The 19,513-nt window shown below is 38.9% G+C and overlaps 1 protein-coding gene across 1 annotated transcript; it reads left to right on the top strand.

The window, feature by feature from the left end:
• Window positions 1–12,436: 12,436 nt before the first annotated feature.
• Window positions 12,437–19,175, top strand: FGA (fibrinogen alpha chain). Its single transcript, XM_009240393.3, has 7 exons — window positions 12,437–12,490; window positions 13,562–13,687; window positions 14,148–14,331; window positions 15,488–15,633; window positions 16,225–16,641; window positions 16,798–17,761; window positions 18,466–19,175. Exons 1-7 carry the CDS (start codon window positions 12,437–12,439, stop codon window positions 19,173–19,175), a joined length of 2,601 nt encoding a protein of 866 aa, XP_009238668.3.
• Window positions 19,176–19,513: the final 338 nt, after the last annotated feature.

The raw sequence follows: 19,513 nt of genomic DNA, 5'->3' as shown, positions 1-19,513 counted from the left end.
GATTCATTGTTTGCAGCCTTCATATACACATGTATGCACGAAGCATTTATTCAATTAACATTTATTGAATGCCTTCCTTGTGGTAGCCATTGTGTTGGATTTGGGAATATAGTACATGGTATGCTTAGTATTCTGCACTCTCCCAAACCTGTTCTATTCCATCCAGTCCTCAAATGCAAAAAAAAACCAGTGACTCATCCTCCAATCTTCCTCCCCATAACCAATTTCTACCTCCCCATATACAATTACTCATCAAGCCTGCTGAATTCACCTCCTAAATATTTATCATATTCACTTTTTTCCTCTATACCGATTGTCACCATTGTAGTTGAGATACACATCTCTTGCCAGGATAAGGGCAATCACCCACTTCCTGTTCCCTTTCTTACATCCAGCCTTACCTGCTACCATCTCATCCTCCTCCAACCCACTTCTAAACCCAGAATGCATACAGTTTACCCTTTGTGAACCTATAAAATCCTTTGTGTGAGCAATTTGGTCATAGCTATGAAGAGATATACAAATATTCATGAGTTTTCATGCAATATCACTCTAGTGATTTATCCCAAGAAAATCATTTTTTAAAAAGAAAATAGTTATATACAGAAATAAAAATATAGATGTAAATTTCATATTAGTAGGAAATTAAGAAAATATTTAACAGTGGAAGAATGGACAGGCAAGATAGTTTATTAGTAAATAAAATAGAATATAATGATTATATGAGCACAACAGCTTTTTATGAAAATTGAAATATTTACAAAATAAGTGAAATATTAGGATGTAAAAATAATTCTAAAATAAAAATTATGTAAAGTTATATATACATATACTTTATGAACAAAATATAATCTTGACATATATCCTTATTTGTACATACTTGTTCTCCTCTCAACCAATCCACAATATATAATTATATTAAAATTCTAAAACATGGCTGGACATGATGGCTCACGCTTGTAATCTCAGCACTTGGGAGGCCAAGGTGGGAAGATCACTTGAGCCCAGGAGTTTGAGACCAGCCTGGGCGACATGGTAAAACCGTCTCCATAAAAAATACCAAAAAAAGTTAGCCAGGCCTGATGGTGCACACCCGCAGTCATAGCTACCAGGAAAACTGAGGTGGGAGGATCACTTGAGCCTGGGGAATTGAGCCTGCAGTGAGCCGTGATTGTGCCACTGCACTCCAACCTGGGCAACAGAGTGAGTGAGACCTTGTCTCAAAAACAAAAAAATACTAAAACACAAAATAAATATAAAGAAGTCAAAAGATTCCTGATGTCTCCCATTATTACTTGTCCAATGCTTCTTCTGAAATATCAAATATAGAATTCTTTCAAAAACATTTAGGAGTCTCCTGATTTTTGTAGGCATCCTGAGTATAAGCTTGATCTGCATGTTGAATAATCCAGCATTCATTGGTAGAAAGGGGCTACTAACTTTTTCTTTAGATATCTCTGCATTGTTTGGCTTGTTATAATGAGTACATATTAATTTTGTGGTTCACTTTGCAACCCAGTGAGGCAGAGACAAAAAATAGAATTTCAAAATTCTACTTGTTTAGTTAATAATATCCAGCAGTGAGCACTGAAAGGCTACAGTAAGAACTAAAGCATGAAAAACCCTTCTAGACTCAGTTGCATCATGTCTCCTCAAAGTGACAATTGAAAGGGTTATGTTGAGAAATCAACCAAAAAACCTTTTAAGTGAAAAAAAGAGTTTGGGGTCTTCCAGAGACAGATTATATATTTTTTTCACAGCTCAGATCACAGGTGACTATTGCTAAGCCCCGTCTTTATTTTCCTGGACACAGAAAAACTCTAGTCACTGAAAAGTAGTGAGGCGAAGTGCAAAGCAGATGCGTAGTGTCTTACACCGTGACAAACCTACGGAGGGAAGCTTCTACAAAGGAAGATATCAGGTGTAGCGATACTGTGACTTTAAACTATACAACTACAGAGCAGAGTTCTTGAATCAACAGAGAGGGGTGATGACTTACTGACCAAATACCAAGATTTTAAAATATACCTGTGAAGATTCTGTTTCATACCTGTGGGTGGGTTGAAAGTGAGCGAGAAATGAAAAAATAAATGTATGGACAGCATAGTTGAAATCTTTCCAAGATCCAAAATTCTTTTGCTCTGATTCTAATTAGTAAAAACTAGCCAAGGTATTTATAATAGATACCCCCAGTTTATTCAGATGAAAAGGGTGAAAACAAAATACATATTTAACCCTGTGGGAAATATGTGTACCTGTTGATGTCTTATCGATAACTTTGATGTAGCTCAAAGAGGGAGAAAAAGTTAAAGATAGTAAGATGAGTCAAAGTGGATGGAAAATAATAAGCTGCTTTGGGAGGCCGAGGCGGGCAGATCACGAAGTCAAGAGATCGAGACCATCCTGGCCAACATGGTGAAACCCCATCTCTACTAAAAATACCAAAAAATTAGCTGGGCGTGGTGGTGCATACCTGTAGTTTCAGCTACTTGGGAGGCTGAGGCAGGAGAATCACTTGAACCCAGGAGGTGGAGGTTGCAGTGAGCCAAGATTGCACTCCAGCCTGGGCAACAGAGGGAGACTCCATCTCAAAATGAATAAATAAATAAGTTGGTGAAAGAGACCAAGAGCGTGGGAAAGACTACGTTTCATTTATCTCTTTGTGTTTGTGCATGCATATGTGTGTGTGTGTGTGTGTGTGTGTGTGTGTGTGTGTGTATGCATGCAGAGACAGAAGCTGAGTTACTACACTCCCAGTACATCATTCTCATTTCTCTGTGCTGGGTCACTCTGTTGATTGATTGATTCTTATTTATTCAGATTTCCTTTTTGTTCCATCTTCCCCTTAATAAACGATCACCTTAATAGGTTTGATGTTTGTTTATTTGTATGCATTCTTATAAATCATGGTTTTTTGTGTGTGTATGTATTTTTAAATTATGCAAATGACATTATGCTATAAGTTAGTGTTACTTAGAATACTGGTCCCGAAACTTCTGTTACTCTTCTGCACTAAGTACAAAAATTGAGAATTAGCATGGAGAAACTTTTTTGTATGTTATATTTGTTCTGATTATACTTATTGAGATAGAATTTTATATCTTTCAAATCTCATAATAAAAATATGGGCCTATATTTTAAATATCATTACTTTTTAACATTTCATTTTTTTAGTAATTATTTTTATTGTATTCTATAAAAACCTGGCCTGCGGCTGATTAGAATTTTAATAAAACTAGTCCTTCATCACAAATCCTTTGACAATCACTGCTGAAGTCTTCATCGTACTTATTACTTTTTTATTTCAGCATTGTGTTTTTAAGATCTATCCACATATGAATTTGTGGTTTGAAAGCAGAATGAAAAGAAAAAAAAAGATCTATCTACAATCTGAGTATTTCATAATTTTCCTTGATTTCCTTTTGAACCCAAGGGTTATGAAGTGAACACTTTTTGGTTCTAAAGTTTTTGAGTTTTTCAACTGTCTATTTTTAATTATTATCTAAAGTTATTGCATTATAATCAGAGAACATAGTTTTGATGATATTGATTCTCAGGAGAGAGATTTCACAAATTATTTTGGAACAAATGTTTGTTACAGAATTAACTCACCTCATAAAAGTGTACATCAATTGTAATTATTCCCCACTAATGATCTATATACTGGAAGCCTGTTAATATTTTTTTGCTTTAAGAAGGAAAAAAACACCAGGCGTGGTGGCTCACACTTATGATCCCAGCACTTTGGGAGGCGAAGGCAGGAGGATCACTTGAGCCCAGCAGTTCCAGATCATTGTGCGCAACATTGAGAAACCCCATCTATACAGAAAAATTCCAAAATTAGCTGGGAATGGTGTGGTGCTGGCTACTCAGGAGGCTGAAGCGGGAAGATCATTTGAGCCCAGGAAGCCAAGGCTGCTGTGAGCCATGATTGCACCACTGCACTCCAGCTTAAGCAACAGCACGAAACCCTGTCTCAAAATAAAAAAATTTTTTAAAAATTTAAAAAAAAAGAAGGGGCCGGGCATGATGGCTCACGCCTGTAATCCCAGCGCTTTGGGAGGCTAAGGAGGGTGGATCACAAGGTCAGGAGTTCAAGAACAGCCTGGGCAACATGGTGAAACCCCATTTCTATTAAAATACACAAAAGTTAGCCAGGCAATATGGTGAAACCCCATTTCTATTAAAAAATACAAAAATTAGCCAGGCATGGTGATGCGTGCCTGTCCCAGCTACTCAGGAGGCTGAGGCAGGAGAATCGCTTGAACCTGGGAGGTTGCAGTGAGCTGAAATCACGCCACTGCACTCCAGCCTGGGCGACACAGTGAGACTCTGTCCCCCCAAAAAAAAAAAAATTAGTTAAAAGATAGACTAATCGTTATCATAAACATGAGCTTTGGCCCAAATGGTACTGTTGCCATTGGCTCATTCTGGGCATTGATGGTAGGCTCGACCATGGCCTACAGAACACTGCTCTGTAGCAACCTGGAAAGCTTTCTGGGAAGGGTAGCTGGCACAATTTTAAGCTCTTGCTCACCTCAATTGCATTGGGAAATATTTGAAGGAAGAAATGTGGTAAATTCAGGATCATGACATCTAATCATGTCTACAGCTGGGTCAAAAATGTGTTTCCCAAATCCAAAATCCAGTATCCTTGGCCCTCACTCCTATTTCCCAGATCCTCACCCAGATTTTCTTCTACTGGCAACTTTAAAGCATGAGGTGAACTGAGGCAAGTAGAGAATCCTCACTAAATAAATCTAAATGTTGACTCTACTTAGATAAACATAGGAGGGCAGATTCCACTCTGTTATGAAAGTGGCTTCTTTGAAATATTTCGGGACAAATAGTTAAAATGTGACATTAAGACAATATGACCTAACATTTAAGAGACCTTGGACTGGAAATGTTTTCCTTCATAATTTGTTCTCCTTACATCACAAAGCTGTGGTAAGGGTCAAGTGAGATAATATGTGTAACTGTTTCAGAGACAATAAAACAAACTTTTTTTTTTTTTTTTTTTACTCTTGTTGTGTTTTACTCTTAAGATTGGTATTGCTGTGTGGGGTTTGAATTATGTTAAGTTGGGAAATATAATTTTAAAACTTTAATATTTGCTTGCTTTTGCTTTCAAATAAAGCTTTAATTTTGGAATCATGTTTTTATTTGCAGAAAATGTGTAAAGGTATTACACAGAGTTCACTAGACTATCACCTAGTTCCTTTTCTTTTCTTTCTTTCTTTCTTTCTTTCTTTCTCTTTCTTCCTTCCTTCCTTCCTTCCTTCCTTCCTTCCTTCCTTCCTTTTCTTTCTTTCTTTCTGAGTCTCACTCTGTTGCCCAGGCTGGAGTGCAGTGGTATGATCTCAGCTCACTGCAACCTCCACCTCCCAGGCTCAAGTGATTCTCCTGCCTCAGCCTCCCGAGTAGCTGGGATTACAGGCACCTGCCACCACACCCGGCTACGTTTTGTATTTTTGGTAGAGACAAGGTTTCACCATGTTGGCCAAGCTGGTCTTGAACTCCTGACCTCAGGTGATGTGCCCACCTCGGCCTCCTAAAGTGCTGGGATTATAGGCGTGAGCCACCATGCCTGGCACCAACAGGCGTGAGCCACTGCACCTGGCCCCAGTTGCAGGGGTGAGCCACCGCACCCTGACCCTGTTTTCTTTGACGTTAGTGTCTTACATTACTATAGTACATTCGTCAAAACTAAGAAACCAACTCAGGTACCTTGCTACTGCGTGACTTTCACACTTTATTCAGATTTCAACAATTTTTACACTACTGTCCCTTTTCTGTCCAGGATCTCATCCAAATACCACATTACCTTTAGTTGTCACATCTCCTTAACCACCTCTGGTTCCCTGTTTCTTAGTCTTTCTTTGTCATTTCACAACCTTCACAAATTAAGGAAGTCTGTTCTGGTGTACCAGTCATGAATTTTGTAAAACGTCCCTCAATTTAGGTTTCTCTGCTGTTTTTCTCAGTAACTTTTTGTCAAATTTTATCAAAGTAAAATTTTTATGTAAAACCTTCCATTAATATAGGGCCCAATAAACACCACGGATAGTTATATGGATCTTGGTAATTGACTTACCCCTTTTTTCATATAATTCCTTGTTTGTGGAAATTCCACATACCTTGCAGATGATATTTCTCCAATTTTTAACATGTCACTGTTAAACCAACACCAACCGATAGATTTTGTTTGCCAATCTTTAATAGAAGAACCACAGTGAAACCATCTAGCAATGTGCTGAATATCATTGATTTAATAGATACGATGTGAGAATGAATCCATGTTGTTGATATTAATACATCAATTGATTATCTGTATAATGGTTTTACTTTTCAAAACTAGCATTTAAGTTTTAATATATGTTAAGTGCCAAAAATTAGTAAATCTAGATCAAGCACATTATAGGTAAGATAAATTAATCTTGAAAAATGAATTATGTAATTGATATTGCAGTTAAACATGAAAAGAGATAAAACAGTAAGAAAAACTCAGACTCTACTTTCACCTCTCTTTCTCTCCCTCTCTCCACACACACACACACACACACACACACACACACACACACACACTCTCTCATAACTACTTAATGAGAATTTGATTAAAAGTGCTGAAGTAAAAGACCATGAAAATTATGCCTAAGGATAAAAACAGAATTATTATTATATTATTGGAACAGAATAGATTTTAATCTCAAAAATGATAAAAAGTTATTCAATTAAGTGGCCATTAATCTAAAGTCAGTTCAACTACAAAAAATAAGGTGGGTGTCTCTCCTGAATAAAGAGATTAAAGAGAAATACAGTGTGATGGAATAAATCAAGATCACAAAAAGCTCTTTTTTTTTCCTCCTCACTTTCTTAAGTGCAACTCAGAATCACTTCTGGGTATTAAGGAAATTCCTATTTTATCTTTGCAGCTGTAACTTCTGGGGAAACCATTTGAGGTCAGAAAATTGATGAGTTCTGAAAATAAACATTAAACACTCCATTAGTCACACTTACATAGGTCATCCTACCAGTTCATTTACCTTTCACAGTAAGCAGCTTGGTAAAGACAAACTTTTGCAATACCCTTGAGATGCACAAGACAAATAGAGAAAATAAGATACACAAGCTGGTAATCCCAGCTACTCAGGCAGCTGAGGTGAGATGATCCCTTGAGCCCAAGGAGTTCAGGCTGCAGTAAGCCATGATTGTGCCACTACACTCCAGCTTGGGCAACAGAGCAAGACCCTGTCTCTAAAAAAAAAAAACAAAAAAGAAAAATAAAAAAACTACAGAAAGTTAAATAGCTTTGCCAATGTTGTCCAGTGAATTCATTATAGATCAGACTGTATTTATAAATGCCAAAATCTTGTAAATTTTTATAATTTAGTCATGTCAAAATTTAGAAAATAACTTTAGTACTTTCCAAGAATGCACTTAATATTGTTTTAACAAAATAGTTCCTGTCAAAGTACCATTATCTTCTTGTTATTAGGATACCAAATGTCTTTGAAAAGAATGTACAGATTCATGTATATTTTTATAATAGATGACATAAGAATTTTTCAGAAACATCATGTATTTTGAGACCTGAATTAAATCTGACTTTTTAAGAAATATCTCACACAAACAAAATAAAAAGCAATACGTAAGTGATATATCACTCTCTGCTGTGTGTTCTAACAGAACTCAGCATATAGCTTACAGATTTTTTCCATTGTTTTATATTAGATTAAACCATATCAAACTGCAGATATTATTGTTTTGACCTACAAAAATGTCAAGTTTACATAGTTTAACTTAATTCTCAGCTGCATAATGTATTTGACTTGCTTGCCAATTGTAAGCAACTTGAAGGTAAAAGACTATACATTTTTTTGCCTTTTTATCTTAAGCACATAGTAGCAGGACTAGAGAAATAATATACCTAGGATAAATGATTGCTAAATTTAGACTAATGAGTGAATGAGTGAGCTGCTCTCAGAAATCAATACGTTTAATTTCCGGTGTTAGCCCAGGGTAAGTCAAATATTCCGTTCAAAATAATACTATTGTTTTGTTTTGTATTTTTAAGTTGTATTTATACAATTGCAAATATCTAGATAACTGGTTATATATTTTACTTTTCCTGTGGAAGCTGCGATGAGTAGATATAGTTTAAAACTGAAACATATAGCTATAGAATTTCTACTCTTTCTGTATACATTATATACCATACAAATAAAGCTATTAAAACTAGTAAAAACTATTCTAGTCATGCCAAAAGTTATGGCATAACAAATGTGTAAATTCCTGCATTCAAATGTTTATATTATCATTTATATTTAAATGTTTATATTACATTAACTTCAAAAAGATAGATATATCAAACATCCTTCTCATTAGAGCTAAGGTAAATAAGATGTAGTTACCTATAGGAAAAAGACAAACCTGGTGCAGTGGCTCATGCCTGTAATCCCAGCACTTTGGGAGGCCGAGGTGGGTGGAGCACCTGAGGTCCGGAGTTCAAGACCAGCCTGGTCAACATGGGGAAACCCCATTTCTACTAAAAATACAAAAAATTAGCCAGTCATGGTGGTGGGCACCTGTAATCCCAGCTACTTGGGAGGCTGAGGCAGGAGAATCGCTTGCACCCAGGAGGCAGAGGTTGCAGTGAGCCGAGATGGCACCGTTGAACTCCAGCCTGGGTGGCAGAGCGAGACTCCATCTCAAAAAGAAAAAGCCAAAGCACGGCAGATTATAATTTAAGCAACTGAAAATTTCTTCAATCTTTTTTCCAGTTTTGCACATTTAAAGATATCCTTATTGTCACATGCTTTTTAAAAAACGATACTCGTATCATGCCTATTAATTTGCATGGTTTTCCATCTAAACAAAACCTACTCCTCCAAAGCTTATAATACAGCCAGTTCATGGGGCAGAGAGCCCAGCCTGGTGAGCAGCCTGCAGTGTGGGGCCAAAGAGTGACCTACAAAAGTGCCTCATTAGGGACTCCTGGCACTAGAGTCAAAACAAGCGAACATTTTATCATGGAGCATTGGGATATTCTAGGAACAATAAAAGCTACTGTTTCTAGAGATCCTGCTGTGTATGGCCAACATTTTACATATACCATTTTACATAATCTTCACAGCAATCATGCAAGAGAAATATCATCATCCCATTTATAGCTCAGAGAATTTAAATAGTTTGCCCATGTCACTTAGCTGGAATCCAGCTCTCACATGCTGGAAAGCCCACCATGCATTGTCACCACTGTATGGTGACAGCCTTCCATTTCTCCAGCAGATACTGAGCAGCAATTGCTCTATGCCTGGCATTTGTGCTAGTCCTTGTGCCTTGGCCTCAGGAAGCTTAGTGTAGGCAAGACACAGAATAAACAAATACCTTCCCAAATGCACGTTGTCCAGGAGTTATAAGGTACTGTGTGGAAAAACCAAGCAGAGTCAATGGAATGACGTGCGAGAGTGGCAGCTCTTTAGATCAGGTGGCCAGAGAAGGCCTCTCTGAGTAGATGCCATGTGAGCAGAGGCCAGGAGTAAGAAAGGGCATGAGATGTGCTGATTCTGAAAGGCAAGGATAAAGCCCTGAGGTGGCATCCTTGGAAACACCCTGACATGGCACTAGGGTGGTAGCATTCAATCAAATTGTTTTCTGTTAATTTACCTTCAATCAGATTATGTTCAGCCGACTCACCTAAGGCCTACCAGGTTACTCTCGGGAACTTCTTTGCTATATACCATGTTCACCCCAAAAGGGGCACTTCTTGTGGGCATAGGAAAATGTGTGCAGAGATCAAGCCTCACCTTCCTATCTAATCCTGACATTTTGCCAGTGCAGTCATTGTGAGTGAGTATAACCCAGCTTTTCATGGAATCATTACCCTCTGGAACCTGGATGGGGCTCTGGGTCTTCCTCTTTGCTCTGCAATTAACTCTAAAATCATAGCAAGCTGCTTCAGGGGTGAGCTTGATCAGACAAGGAGTCTTCCATAGAGCAGACAGTGCACTGCCTTGCACCAGGGCTTCCATCCATTTATAGAAAGCTTTACACGTCTGCAGTGCTGGGGGAGGCAGCCAGGCAACTTCGCATCTCTGGAACCCACTTATGCTTTCTTGCTCAATGAGGGCCCACACCTTTTGGGGAGAATATAAAGACCAATAAAACATTTCAATTCTCAAGTTTATGATCTAGTGGAGGAGACAGACAGTACTCTTATAATGATAAATGCCATTAGTGGTGCACGGTCTAAGGAAGTATGAAATAATATGAGATTGCTTTTAATTGGACATTGAATCAGGTACCCTGCAAAATGTCTAGCAAAGAACCCAAGACTTAGTAAACATTCAATACACGTTAGCTACTACTCTTATTAGGACTGGCTTCACATAGGAAGCAGAATTTGAGGCAAGGTAGGATTGCCAGATAAAGCATGGGATGTCCAGTAAAGTTTGAATTTCAGATGAACAACAAAAAAATTTTAAGTGTGTCTCAAATATCACATGAGACATACTTATACTAAAATAGATTTGCTGTTATCTGAAATTCAAATTTAACTGGGACACCCTTATTTTTATTTGCTATTTGCACCAACCTAATACACCTGGCAAATCTAAGCTGAAGATTTTTTTTACTTTTATTGAAGTATAATTGACAAATAAAAATTGCATGATTTAGGTTGTACAGCTTGATGTTTGTTTTTTTCTTTTCCTCTAAAGGGGAACTTCTCTCCGATTGGTGTTTTGATACACATAAACATTGTGAAATGATTACCACAATTAATCTAATTGGCACATAAAAGTTACCTTTTTGTGTGGTGAGAAGACTTAAGATCTACCTTTTTAGCAAATTTCAAATATACAGCATCATATTATCAACTATAGTCACCATGCTGCACATTAGACTCTAGAACTTATTTATATTGCATTAACTCAAACTTTGTGCCCTCTAATCAATATCTCCCCCATTTCTCCTATGCCTCAGGCCCTGGCCACCACCATTCTACTCTTTTCTTCTGTGAGTTTGACTATTTTAGATTTCACATGTAAGAAAGATCATACAGTATTTGTCTTTCTTTTCTTTCCTTTTTTTCTTTCTTTTTTTTTTTTTTTTTGAGAGGGAGTCTCACTCTGTGGCCCAGGCTGGAGTGCAATGATGCAATCTCGGCTCACTGCAACCTCCTCCACCTCCCGGGTTCAAGTTCAAGTGATTCTCCCTGCCTCAGCCTCCTGAGTAGCTGGGATTACAGGTGCCCGTCACCACGACCAGCTAAGCAGTGTTTGTCTTTCTATATCTGCTCATTTCACTTAGGATAATGTCCTCTAGGTTCATCTATGTTACTGCAAATGACAGAATTTCCTTGTTTTTCAAGGCTGAGTAATACTCTATTGTGTGTGTGTGTGTATATATATATATATATATATATATATATATATATATATATATATACCACATTTTCTTTATCTACTCATCCATCAGTGGACACTTGGGTTGTTTTCATATCTCGGCTATTGTCAGTGAAACTGCAATGAACGTGGGAATGCAGGTGTCTCTTCAAGATCCTGATTTCATTTCCTTTGGAAATACACTCAGAAATGAGATTGCTGGCACAGAAACAGGAAATAAATGGCATTTTTCATGACACTTTATGATCTCCCATAATTCACTGAGTATTTCCTATGTGACAGTCACTGTTCTGAGAGATTTACAAGAATTAACTCATTTATTCTTCACAAAAGCATGGGGTAGCTTATCAGCATCCTTATTTTACAAATGAGGAAACTGACGTATAAAGAGGTAAAGTAACTTGTCCAAGAACATAGAGCAGGGAAGTGGTGCAGCTTGGATTATGAACCTAAGATGTTTTGTTCCTGGGGCTGCTGTCATCTTAATATTTTAAATAGAGAAAAGTAATATGTTCTAAATAAACTTATAGAAAGCCTTCAGGGCCAGCTTATCACCAAAGTTATTTTTTACAAGCCAGATCACCCAACCCCAATTTCTGCATAAAGTGAAATATTGTTTGCTAAATCACTACTACTGGGGGCTACAGCTAGCTTACCTAAGCACCTTCTATATTCTTTCACGTATAGAAATATGGATATACCCTCCTATGCTCCTCTTTTCATTCTCAAAGCCACCCTGTTCCTGGAATGTGAGATCTTCTCCTAATTGTTGGCTGGAGAATCAAATGCTACCTTTGCAACAGCTTATCGGAGGCAAACAAACTGAGGGGAATTGAGCAAGAATTTCTGGGATACTGACAGCATAGGAGGAACAAAGGATGTAGAGGGAGGGTTAACTGTCTACACAAGACAAAGCCAATGATTAACCAAACCTCCTGCAGATTTAAATGGGATGGGAACCAGGAGTGGAGGCAATCCTTTCTTTCAGCTGGAGTGCTCCTCAGGAGCCAGCCCCATCCTTAGAAAAGATGTTTTCCATGAGGATCCTCTTCCTGGTCCTAAGTGTGGTGGGCACAGCATGGGTATGGTCCTTTTCATTTTCTCTTCTTGCTTTCTCTCTGGTGTTTATTCCACAAAGAGCTTGGAGGTCAGAGTCTACCTGCTCTATGTCCTGACACACTCTTAGCTTTATGAACTCCAGGCCTGGGAGGAAAGTTCCTGGATGGGCTTGACACCTCAAGAATACAGGGTAGTATGACCCCAAGAGGAAGATCTTAGATGGATGAGAGTGTACAAACTCACAAGGGAAAGTTTAGCATCTGTCCTTCAGTCTTACCACATTTTGTTTTGTTTTGTTTTGAAAAGGGCAAGAATTCTTTGCCATTCTTGTACCTATAAAGCCTTGGTGCATTATAATGCTAGTTAATGGAATAAAACATTTTATGGTAAGATTTGTTTTCTTTAATTATTAATGGCTTGCTACTTGTCCATAATAAGCAGAACTTTTAGTTTTAGTACAGTTTTGCTGAAAGGTTATTTTTGTGTTTGTCAAGACAGAAGAAAAAGCAAATGAATTATCTTTGGAAACATCTTTTCAGTATCAGAAGAGATTAGTTAGTAATGCAATATGCTTTTTGGCAGTAATGGTATTCTTTTAAATTATGAATCCATCTCTAAAGGTTACATAGAAACTTGAAGGAGAGAGGAACATTCAGTTAAGATAGTGTAGGTTTTTCTACTGAAGCAGCAATTACAGGAGAAAGAGCTCTACAGTAGTTTTCAACTTTCTGTCTGCAGTAATTAGTAAAAATGAAAAGGTAAAATTTAACTGATTTCATAGATTCAAATAATTTTCCTTTTAGGATGGATTCTTTAAAACTCCTAATATTTATCAAATGCTTATTTAGTGTCATACACAGTTAAGAAATTTGTACACCTTGTCTCCTTTCATTCTCATAACAACTCCATAAAATAGGTCCTAGGATTTCCTTTTGAAGATAAGAAACCTGAAGCTTGCTGAAGACCTGTGGCTGCTGTCCTTAATCTCTGTGAGAGTGCCATCTCTTCCTGGGGACTTGCAGGCGTGCCAGTGTCTCCTCTTCTGGCTAACATTGCTGTTGCTCTCTTTTGTGTATGTGAATGAATCTTTGAAGACTGCCGATAGTGGTGAAGGTGACTTTCTAGCTGAAGGAGGAGGCGTGCGTGGCCCAAGGGTTGTGGAAAGACATCAATCTGCCTGCAAAGATTCAGACTGGCCCTTCTGCTCTGATGAAGACTGGGTAAGCAGTTAGCGGGGGAAGCAGGAGATTCCTTCCCTCTGATGCTAGAGGGGCTCACAGGCTGACCCTATTGGTCCCAGAAACTTTTTTAAATAGAAAATAATTGAATAGTTACCTACATAGCAAATAAAGAAAAGGAACCTACTCCCAAGAGCACTGTTTAATTACCTCCCCAACTCTGGATCATTAGTGGGTGAACAGACAGGATTTCAGTAGCATGCTCAGGCAAAACCAGGCTCCTGAGTATTGTGGCCTCAATTTCCTGGCACCTAATTTATGGCTAAGTGGACCCTCATTCCAGAGTTTCTCTGCGACCTCTAACTAGTCCTCTTACCTACTTTTAAGCCAACTTATCTGGAAGAGATAGGGTAGGAAGAAATGAGGGCTGCATGGAAACACGCAAAATTATTCTGAATCCAAGAGATAGATCCTTACTGTAATTTTCTCCCTTCACTTTCAGAACTACAAATGCCCTTCTGGCTGCAGGATGAAAGGGTTGATTGATGAAGTCAATCAAGATTTTACAAACAGAATAAATAAGCTCAAAAATTCACTATTTGAATATCAGAAGAACAATAAGGATTCTAATTCGTTGACCACTAATATAATGGAAATTTTGAGAGGCGATTTTTCCTCAGCCAATAGTAAGTATTACATATTTACTGCTTTGACTTTATAACAGAAACAACAAAAATCCTAAATAAATATGATATCTGCTTATATCCATGACAATTTCATCCCAAAGTACTTAGTGTAGAAACACATGCCTTCATAATATCCCTGAAAATTTTAAGGTGGAGCTTTTGTTTTTGTTATTTTTTCAAAGTAAAAGATGTTAACTGAGATTGTTTAAGGTCACAAAATAAGTCAGAATTTTGGATTAAAAACAAGAATTTAAATGTGTTCTTTTCAACAGTATATACTGAAAGTAGGATGGGTCAGACTCTTTGAGTTGATATTTTTGTTTCTGCCTTGTAGAGGTGAAAACTGAGAGGTCAAGGAACTTGTTCAAAGACACAGAGCTGGGAGTTCAACCCCCAGACTCCACTGAGCTGATTAGGTAGATTTTTAAATTTAAAATATAGAATCAAGCTGCATCATTCTCACAGTCTACTCATTAGGGTTAGGAAACATCGCATTCACTCTGGGCAAGGACAGCAAGTCTAGGGAGGCCTCAGTTTCTCAAGTTTTGCTTTGCCTTTTTACACCTTCACAAACACTTGACATTTAAAATCAGTGATGCAACACTAGCTGGCAAGTGAGTGATCCTGTTGACCCAAAACAGCTTAGGAACCATTTCAAATCTATAGATTAAAAAGAAAAGCTCATCAGTAAGAAAATCCAATATGTTCAAGTCCCTTGATTAAGGATATTATAAAATAATTGGAATGCAATCAAACCAATTATTTTAACTCCAAATTACACCTTTAAAATTCCAAAGAAAGTTCTTCTTCTATACTTATTTGGGATTACTAATTGCTATTAGGACTTCTTAACTGGCATTCATGGAAGGCTGCAGGGTATAACATTATCCAAAAGTCAAATGCCCCATAGGTTTTGAACTCACAGATTAAATTGTAACCAAAATAAAATTAGGAATATTTACAAGCTAGTTTCTTTCTCTTTCTTTTCTTTTCTTTTCTTTTCTTTCTTTCTTTCTTTCTTTCTTTCTGTCCTTCTTTCTTTCTCCTTCCTCCCTTCCTTCCTTCGTTCCTTCCTTCCTTCCTTCCTTTCTTTTTTGCTGGCAATTACAGAAAAATCACTCAGCAGCTACTTCAATAACCATATTTTCGATTTCAGACCGTGATAATACCTATAACCGAGTGTCAGAAGATCTGAGAAGCAGAATTGAAGTCCTGAAGCGCAAAGTCATAGAAAAAGTACAGCATATCCAACTTCTGCAGAAAAATGTTAGAGCTCAGTTGGTTGATATGAAACGACTGGAGGTAAGTATGTGGCTGTGGTCCCAGATGTCCTTGTTTTTGAGTAGAGGGAAAAGAAAGGCGATAGTTATGCATTGAGTGTCTACTATATGCAGAGAAAAGTGTTATATCCATCATCTACCTAAAAGTAGGTATTATTTTCCTCACTCCACGGCTGAAGAAAAAAAATTCAGATATTAAGTAAATTTTCCAACGGTACATAGATAGTAAATTTCAAAAGCAAATGTTCAGTCCCTGTCTAATTCCAAAGCCCATTACATCACCATGCTTCTGAGCCTTTAGCCTGAGTTTCACCAAGGATCATTTAATTAGCGTTTCCTTTGAGAGGGAATAGCACCTTACTCTTGATCCATTCTGAGGCTAAGATGAATTAAATAGCATCCATTGCTTATCCTGGCTAGCCCTGCAATACCCAACATCTCTTCCACTGAGAGTGCTCGATAAGCAGAAAACAGAGAATATTAAGTGGTAGGTCTCCGAGTCAAAAAAAATGAAACCAGTTTCCAGAAGGAAAATTAACTACCAGGAACTCAATAGACGTAGTTTATGTAGTTGTATCTACATTTTCTCTTTATTTTTCTCCCCTCTCTCTAGGTGGACATTGACATTAAGATCCGGTCTTGTCGAGGGTCATGCAGTAGGGCTTTAGCTCGTGAAGTAGATCTGAAGGACTATGAAGATCAGCAGAAGCAACTTGAACAGGTCATTGCCAAAGACTTACTTCCCTCTAGAGATAGGCAACACTTACCACTGATAAAAATGAAACCAGTTCCAGACTTGGTTCCTGGAAATTTTAAGAGCCAGCTTAATAAGGCACCCCCAGAGTGGAGGGCATTAACAGACATGCCGCAGATGAGAATGGAGTTAGAGAGACCTGGTAGAAATGAGGTTACTCGAGGAGACTCCACCTCTTATGGAACTGGATCAGAGACGGAAAGCCCCAGGAACCCTAGCAGTGCTGGAAGCTGGAGCCCTGGGAGCTCTGGACCTGGAAGTACTGGAAACCGAAACCCTGGGAGCTCTGGGACTGGGAGTACTGGAACCTGGAACCCTGGGAGCTCTGGGACTGGTAGTACTGGAACCTGGAAACCTGGAAGCTCTGGAACTGGTAGTACTGGAACCTGGAACCCTGGAAGCTCTGGAACTGGTAGTACTGGAACCTGGAAACCTGGGAGCTCTGGAACTGGAAGTACTGGAACCTGGAAACCTGGGAGTTCTGGATCTGGAAGTACTGGAGCCTGGAACTCTGGGAGTTCTGGAACTGTAAGTACTGGAAACCAAAACCCTGGGAGCCCTAGACCTGGTAGTACCGGAACCTGGAATCCTAGCAGCTCTGGACATGGAAGTGCTGGGCACTGGAGCTCTGAGAGCTCTGTATCTGGTAGTACTGGACATTGGCACTCTGAATCTGGAAGTTTTAGGCCAGATAGCTCAGGCTCTGGGAATACGAGGCCTACCAACCCAGACTGGGGCACATTTGAAGAGGTGTCAGGAAATGTAAGTCCAGGGACAAAGAGAGAGTACCACACAGATAAACTGGTCACTTCTAAAGGAGATGAAGAGCTCACGACTGGTAAAGAGAAGGTCACCTCTGGTAGCACAACCACCACGCGTCGTTCATGCTCTAAAACCGTAACTAAGACTGTTATTGGTCCTGATGGTCACAAAGAAGTTACCAAAGAAGTGGTGACCTCCGAAGATGGTTCTGACTGTCCCGAGGGAATAGATTTAGGCACATTGTCTGGCATAGGTACTCTGGATGAGTTCCGCCATAGGCACCCTGATGAAGCCGCCTTCTTCGAAACTGCCTCAACTGGAAAAACATTCCCAGGTTTCTTCTCACCTATGTTCAGAGAGTTTGTCAGTGAGACTGAGTCTATGGGCTCAGAATCTGGCATCTTCACAAATACAAAGGAATCCAGTTCTCGTCACCCTGGAATAGCTGAATTTCCTTCCAGTGGTAAAACTTCAAGTCACAGCAAACAATTTATTACTAGCACGAGTTACAACAGAGAAGGCTCCACATTTGAAAGCAAGAGCTATAAAATGGCAGATGAGGCCGGAAGTGAAGCCGATCATGAAGGAACACATAGCACCAAGAGAGGCCATGCTAAATCTCGCCCTGTCAGAGGTATCCACACTTCTCCTTTGGGGAAGCCTTCCCTGTCCCCCTAGACTAAGTTAAATATTTCTGCACAGTGTTCCCGTGGCCCCTTGCATTTCCTTCTTAACTCTCTGTTACATGTCATTGAAACTACACTTTTTTGGTCTGTTTTTGTGCTAGACTGTAAGTTCCTTGGGGGCAGGGCCTTTGTCTGTCTCATCTCTGTATTCCAAAATGCCTAACAGTACAGAGTCATGACTCAATAAATACATGTTAAATGGATGAATGAATTCCTCTGAAACTCTATTTGAGCTTATTTAATCAAATTCTTTCACTATTCAAAGTATGTGCTATTAGAATTGTCACCCAATTGATTAATCACATTTTTAGTATGTGTCTCAGTTGACATTTAGGTCAGGCTAAAAACAAGTTGTGTTATTATTAATTGATGCTTAGCTACCTGTACTGGTTACTTGCTATTAGTTTGTGCAAGTAAAATTCCAAATCCATTTGAGGAAAATCCCCTTTGCAATTTGTAGGTATAAATAACCCCTTATTTGCATAAGTTCTATCCCACTGTAAGTGCATCCTTTCCCTATGGAGGGAAGGAAAGGAGGAAGAAAGAAAGGAAGGGAAAGAAACAGTGTTTGCCTTATTTAATCTGAGCCGTGCCTATCTTTGTAAAGTTAAATGAGAATAACTTCTTCCAACCAGCTTAATTTTTTTTTTAGACTGTGATGATGTCCTCCAAACACATCCTTCAGGTACCCAAAGTGGCATTTTCAATATCAAGCTACCGGGATCCAGTAAGATTTTTTCTGTTTATTGTGATCAAGAGACCAGTTTGGGAGGATGGCTTTTGATCCAGCAAAGAATGGATGGATCACTGAATTTTAACCGGACCTGGCAAGACTACAAGAGAGGTTTCGGCAGCCTGAATGACGAGGGGGAAGGAGAATTCTGGCTAGGCAATGACTACCTCCACTTACTAACCCAAAGGGGCTCTGTTCTTAGGGTTGAATTAGAGGACTGGGCTGGGAACGAAGCTTATGCAGAATATCACTTCCGGGTAGGCTCTGAGGCTGAGGGCTACGCCCTCCAAGTCTCCTCCTATGAAGGCACTGCGGGTGATGCTCTGATTGAGGGTTCCGTAGAGGAAGGGACAGAGTACACCTCTCACAACAACATGCAGTTCAGCACCTTTGACAGGGATGCAGACCAGTGGGAAGAGAACTGTGCAGAAGTCTATGGGGGAGGCTGGTGGTATAACAACTGCCAAGCAGCCAATCTCAATGGCATCTACTACCTTGGGGGCTCCTATGACCCAAGGAATAACAGTCCTTATGAGATTGAGAATGGAGTGGTCTGGGTTTCCTTTAGAGGGGCAGATTATTCCCTCAGGGCTGTTCGCATGAAAATTAGGCCCCCTGTGACCCAATAGGCTGAAGAAGTGGGAATGGGAGCACTCTGTCTTCTTTGCTAGAGAAGTGGAGAGAAAATTCAAAAGGTAAAGCAGTTGAGTTTCTCTACAACCTAAAAAATTCCTAGGTGCTATTTTCTTATCCTTTGTACTGTAGCTAAATGTACCTGAGACGTATTAGTCTTTGAAAAATAAAGTTATGTAAGGTTTTTTTAATCTTTAAATAGCTCTGTGGGTTTTAACATTTTTATAAAGATACACCAAGGGCCATTCAGTACATCAGGAAAGTGGCAGACAGAAGCTTCTCTCTGCAACCTTGAAGAGTATTGGTTTGAGAACTTCTCTTCCCATACCACCCA

The sequence above is a fragment of the Pongo abelii genome, chromosome 3 (assembly GCF_028885655.2).
Source record: "Pongo abelii isolate AG06213 chromosome 3, NHGRI_mPonAbe1-v2.0_pri, whole genome shotgun sequence".
Taxonomy (NCBI): domain Eukaryota; kingdom Metazoa; phylum Chordata; class Mammalia; order Primates; family Hominidae; genus Pongo; species Pongo abelii.
Note: the sequence above shows the minus strand (reverse complement) of the source record. Positions and strands in the feature narration are given on the sequence as shown.